Source organism: Charadrius vociferus, unplaced genomic scaffold (assembly GCF_000708025.1).
Source record: "Charadrius vociferus isolate BGI_N301 unplaced genomic scaffold, ASM70802v2 scaffold1140, whole genome shotgun sequence".
In the NCBI taxonomy this organism is placed as follows: Eukaryota; Metazoa; Chordata; class Aves; order Charadriiformes; family Charadriidae; genus Charadrius; species Charadrius vociferus.
This window is the reverse complement of record NW_009646351.1, coordinates 106439-112441: the sequence shown is the minus strand read 5'-3', so window position 1 is coordinate 112441 and position 6003 is coordinate 106439. Positions and strand designations below refer to the sequence as shown.

Below are 6003 nucleotides of genomic sequence, written 5' to 3'. Positions count from 1 at the left end.
CGCCTTGCCCTGCCGGGTGAGGAAGAGGAGGAAGAGTTACCGATGCCTTCCGGCAACCCCGGCACCCCGTTCCGTGAGCGGCGGGGACAGCGCGGGCAGCGTGGCGGCGTGTGAGCATCCCTGGGCCCAGGAGGAAAGGATCGGGCCAGACCCACCAAAGCAAGCGGTCCCCAAAATCCCGTTTCACCATCCCCCCCCCCGGGAGAGCTCAGATGCGCAAAGCCCAATTAGACGCATGACATCTCTGAACGGGGCCCGAAGCTCATCCCTGCCCCAACAGAGGAGAAACCGTCCCCCATCGTCCCAAGAGGTCCCCCCGGCTCCCGAGCGGGGTCCCCTCCCGCTGAACGGCGCGTGAGACGATGGTAAAGACGCGCATCTGCTCTGCGCCCGCACCGGGAGGATGGAGGCTTGGGCAGGGACTTCCCCCGGCTCACACATCGCTTGAAAAGTCACCTCTAAAGCCACGGATGGTCTTTTACCTTCTTGGCCCAAAAATTCAGCTCCTTGTTGACAAGCTGGATGAGCTCCGAGTGGCAAAAAGGCAGAAAATAGACGATCTCGTTGATCCTCCCCAGGAACTCGTCTCGTCTGAAGTGAGCCTGCGGGGACGAGGGGTGACGGTCAGCGGGGACGGGGTTGGTGACCCGGGTTGTCTCTCCGGAGACAGCAGGAGGAACTAGAAAGGAACTTCTCCCATGGGGGAAGCCCAGCTCCAGCCTCTACTGCCGACCGCTCCTGCCCCAGTCTCTTCCAGTAACGCCCCTCGCTGCCCTACAGCTCTCCCAGCGCTGAGGTTCCCATCCCAGCCTCCCGCCGGGAGGACGAATTCTCGCTCTCCGGAGGAGAAGGGGCTTCAGAAACATCTCAAAGAAACTCGACGTCGCGGGGAGGTTGTCGCTGCGCTCAGGCTTTCCCGGCCCCTCTGCGGCAGCGCTGAGGGTGGAGGTTCCCGGTGGGTTCTCAAGTCCCCTCTGGACCTCCCACCTCACCCCCCTGCCCGCCCTCCTCCTCCTCGTCACGCTCGCCCGCGGACCCCGGGAGAGCAGAGAACCCCCAAAATGCCACCGCGGCCCTTCCCGCCCCACGTCCCCCTCTCGCCCCGCGTCGCCGCTCCCGTGCGAGAGCCCAGGGGGGCGAAGGAGAAGCTGTTATTTATGTCTCCCGAGCTCTGAGCTTACTTCTTAAAGGCTGAAAATTAAAAATAATGACGCGACGTCACTCCTCTCCCTCCCATCTGGGGGACAGCTGGCGAGGAGTACGGTGGGTATTGCCTCGAATGACCAAAGCTGAGGACACCTGAAACACTATAGACGTGAAAAAAAAAACCCCATCATCCGTACCTTCAAGATGGGGCGAATCACCTTCTCCTTGAACTGCTTGGAGATGGTTATCTTTTCGGTGCCCTGGACGTCCTCTGGAGGAGAGAAGGAGAGAGAGAGAGAGGGTGTCAGCGGGTGACGTGGGAGAGTGGCTGCTCTCCCGCCGGGCACGGGACGGGTCGGCGGTGCCTTCGGCCGGGAGCAAAGCCCACCTCGGAGCCTGTCGGTGGCACAGCTCTGGCCGGAGTCCATCTCCCTGGGTTGACCGCAGGTGGAGCCGGGGTCGGGCTGACTGCCCGGTCCCACCGGGGGCTTTCCCCGTCTGCCGCCCTCCTGCGCTCTCCGCTTTGTCTTTACCGCCCCGGTTCTTCCTCCCTCTTCCTTCACCCGTTTACCTCCACGCGCCGTTTTAACGCGAGGATGCTCAGAGGGGGATCAGAGCATCCCAGACTGGTGGGGGCTGGAAGGGCCCTCTGGAGCTCCCCCATCCCACCCCCCGCCAGAGCAGGGGCACCTCCAGCAGTGGCACAGGACGGCGTCCAGGCGGGTTTGGGATGGCTCCAGAGGGGGAGACTCCCCCACCTCTCTGGGCAGCCTGTGCCACTGCTCTGCCGCCCTCACAGCAGAGAAGGCCCTCCTCAGGTGGAGATGGAACTGCCCATGGTCACCTTTGTGCCCGGTCCCTCTTGTCCTCTCACTGGGCACCACTGGAAACAGACTGTCCCCATCCCCCGGCACCTCCCTTGAAGGACTGATCAGCGTTGAGGAGATCCCCCTCAGTCTTCTCCTCTCCAGACTGAACAGCCCCACGTCCCTCAGCCTTTCCTCAGCAGAGAGATGCTCCACTCCCCTCAGCATCTCCGTAGCCCTTTGCTGGACCCTCTCCAGCAGTTCCCAGTCCTTCTTGACCCGAGGAGCCCCGAACTGGACACGGCGCTCCAGATGTGGCCTCCCCAGGGCAGAGCAGAGGGGGAGGATGACCTCCCTCCACCTGCTGGCCACCCTCTGCTTGATGCCCCCCAGGATGCCATGGGCCTTCTTGGCCACCAGGGCACATTGCTGGCTCATGGCCATCCTGTTGTCCACCAGGACTCCCAGGTCCCTCTCCACAGAGCTGCTCTCCAGCAGGTCACCCCCAACCTGTACCGATGCATGGGGTTATTCCTCCCCAGATGCAGCACCCTACACTTGCCCTGGGTGAACTTCATCAGGTTCCTCTCCACCCACCTCCCCAGCCCGTCCAGGTCTCGCTGTATGGTGGCACAGCCTTCTGGTGTGTCACCCACTCCTCCTTCCCAGTGCTGTGTCACCAGCAAACTCCCCGATGGCACACTCCATCCCTTCATCCAGGTCAGTGAGGAATCTATTGAGCGGGAATCAGACCCCTCACATCCGAGGCGCTCCGGGGTCGGATCCTGACAGGCAGGGCGACGGAGAAAGACCCACGCTGGGTGCTGGTGCCGTCCCCAGTTTGGCAGCCGTGGCGAAGGACTGTCGCAACCCCACCAACGGCAGAAGCAGCCGTTGGGGCTCCACCGGACCAACACCGCTGCCGGCACCCAACCAAGCGGTGCCGTGCCCTCCGAAATCACCGTCTTCTCCATCCCCCACGGCCGAGGTGCGGACGTCTTCGGCGATAAGGATTTGGCCCGTTTCACTTTTCTCCTTTCTGCTAAAGGGGTCACCAGCGGGTTTCTCCACAAGTCGCAGGCTCCTTCCGGCAGAGGCGAGCTGCGGAAGGCAGAAGCGCCCGAGCTGCTCCCGGTATCCGCGTCCGCCGCCTGCGCTATCCCCCGCTTTTCCCCCCGCGGCCGCAGAGACGCCGCGGAAGCGGTTCCCTCCCTCTATCTTTCCATTTATCTGCCCGGCCCGGCATTGACGCTGCCCTCCCGCTCTCCAGGAGGATCTGGGAGCCAAAGAGCTGAGTAAATTGCGAGGAGCTCCAGGAAACTCAATTTAAGGCAGGCTCCCGAGCCGGAGAGCCTTTTCCGGCGACGCTCACCGCGGCCGTCTGTCGGTACGGGTCTAGAAATTAAAATTCAATGCTTTTCCTCATTTCGCAGGAAAGCGCTTGGCATTTCGAAATGTTATTCTCGAAAGTTCAGTTGCCGGCAATGCTTTGTCCTTTCCCTAGTTTGATTGAAGTTTAAAGATTCTGAATTAAGCCAGCTGTGCCATCCATCCACTTCTCGAAATAAAAAGGAAGAGACAGCGAGGAAGAAGCTGGAAAATACATCGGACGCCAAAACCCAGCGCTTTTTCCTGCTCCCAACGGAGGCGATGCTGTGGTTCCTGGGCACACCGCACGCCACAGCCGCCAGGTACCCAACGGAAGATGTGTCTCCAGACATTTAAGACCATAAAAGGGTCTTAAAAAAAAACCAAAATGATGAGTTTTTGGGGACTGGTGAGGAAAGGAGGGATGGAGCCGCTGCTCGTGGCTGCCCGGTGACCCGCAGGCAGAGCAGCCCACGACGCCGACGGTGCGTCCCCGTGCCAGCGCCTGTGCGCACGAACCGCCACGGGTTTTGGAGCCAGAGGGGATGGCCCCCGGTGCGGGCACGGCCGTCCCTCTGTCCATCCGTCCATCCATCCGTCCGTCCTGGGCACAGCACTCACCTACCGGGCACTGGGGCCACCAGAGTTATCACCAGCCGACCAGTGGAGGCACATAAATTGGGATTCTGCCGCCTTCAGCGGAGCTGTTTAGTTCAGATCTTGGGGGCTGTCCCTGCCCCGCTCAATTCGCCGTTTATTACCGAATTCACATTTTTGGAAAATTTTCCACAGGACCCTGATGTGTGGGTCCAGGGCTCCCGTTCCGAGGGGAAGTGAAATTCATGGAATCACGGGATGGTTTGGGTGGGAAGGGACCTTGTAGATCATCCAGTGCCCCCCCCTGCCCTGGGCAGGGCCACCTCCCCCAGCCCAGGTTGCTCCAAGCCCCGTCCAACCTGGCCTTGAACACCTCCAGGGATGGGGCAGCCACAGCTCCTCGGGGCAACCTGCCCCAGGGGATCACCGCCCGCACAGGGGAGAATTTCACAGAACCACAGAATTTTCAGAGCTGGAAGGGACCTCCAGAGCTCACCCACCCCACTCCCCTGCTAAAGCAGGACTGCCCAGAGCACATCGCTCAGGACTGCATCCAGGCGGGATTGGGAAACCTCCAGAGAAGGGACTCCCCCCCCTCCCTGGGCAGCCTGTGCCACTGCTCCGTCACCCCAACCCTAAAGAAGTTCTTCCGTCTGTTGGACGGAACTTCCTCTGTTCCAACTTGTGCCCATTGCCCCTCGTCCTGTCACTGGGAACCACCGAGAAGAGTCTGGCTCCATCCTCCTCCAACCCCCCCGTTAGATACGTGTATGCCTTAATAAGGTCTCCCCTCAGCCTTCTCCTCTCCAGGCTAAAGAGTCCCAGCGCTCTCAGCCTCTCCTCATACGGGAGATGCTCCAATCCCTCCATCATCTTGGTTGCCCTTCGCTGGACTCTCTCCAGCAGTTCCCTGTCCCAATTTCTTCCCAATATCTCAACTAAATCTACCTCTTTTAGTTTGAAGCCATTCCCCCTCATCCTATCACTCCATGCCCTTGTAAGAAGTCCCCCCCCAGCTCTCCTGGAGCCCCTTTAGGCACTGGAAGGGGCTCTGAGCTCTCCCCTTTTTGGCCTTCTCTTCTCCAGGCTGAACCCCCCCAACTCTCCCAGCCTGTCCTCCCAGCAGAGGGGCTCCAGGGACGTAAACCCTTCTCCAAAGACAGAGCTCGAGGAGGTGACCCCGAGGAGCGAGGCTCTCAGACCAGGGCAAGCCCAAAGGCGGAGGTACGACAGGAGGGAGAGAGGTGGAGATTGGGGTTGTGGGACTTCTCGGCAACAGGTCACCCTAGAAGGCGACAGCACGACTTCCTAGACTCACACGCACACGAAGAGGTGGCGGCGCCTTCCCTTCTGGCGGAGGAGCCCCCTCGAGGCTTCCCCACGGCCGGGAGGACATGTCAGCAGAGGGGTGGCCATGGGGGCGAGAGCCGAGAGGCACCGAAGGGTCTGGTGCTCCTCCCTGGCAGAGGGAGAGCTGAGGTGGTGTCACACGGAACGAGAGGGACGGGACGGGTCAGGGACGAGGCGGATGATTTAGGGATGTGGAGTACGACATCAAAAGACCAGTACCTAAGTTCTCCGCGATCCTGTTCTTGCTCATCTCCAGGGCCTCTTGCCGGAGCTGCAGAGCGTGCTGGGCGATCTCGTCGCTCGCCACGTTGGAGGTCATGATGAAGATGGCATCCTTGCAGTCAATGGTCTTCCCCTTCCCGTCCGTCAGTCGGCCCTGCAACAACACCCCGCGACACCGGTGGCGTCAGCCCGTGCCCCGGCACATCGCCGAGACGCGAGGCGGAAGGACACGGGTCCCGTTTTTCCCCCCCGAGCGGAGTTACTACTGAGGGGGTGGCAGGGCTGAGCTGCCGAGGGTGAAGAAGACCCCACTTCTCCGAGGGATCACAGTAACTCGCCCTGCGCACGGTCCCAGCCTGCCCCAGCCGGGACGCGCTCCATGGAAGCCCTGGGAGATGTCAGGCAGGGGGTGGGCTGGGGCAGCTCGTGGAGCTGGTGGAGCGGGGCCAGAGGAGACCCCGGAGCTGCTGGGAGGGCTGGAGCCCCTCTGCTGGGAGGACAGGCTGGGAGAGGT

The 6003-nt window shown here is 61.6% G+C and overlaps 1 protein-coding gene across 1 annotated transcript in view; it reads right to left on the bottom strand.

The window, feature by feature from the left end:
* Window positions 1-6003, bottom strand: part of CLPB (ClpB caseinolytic peptidase B homolog (E. coli)) — a gene marked incomplete at its 5' end in the record, with an annotated part of 103707 nt that overhangs the window by 915 nt on the left and 96789 nt on the right. The window contains 3 exon segments of the mRNA XM_009894103.1: window positions 380-602; window positions 1344-1417; window positions 5487-5643. Of these exon segments, the coding sequence (XP_009892405.1) occupies window positions 380-602; window positions 1344-1417; window positions 5487-5643 (454 nt within the window).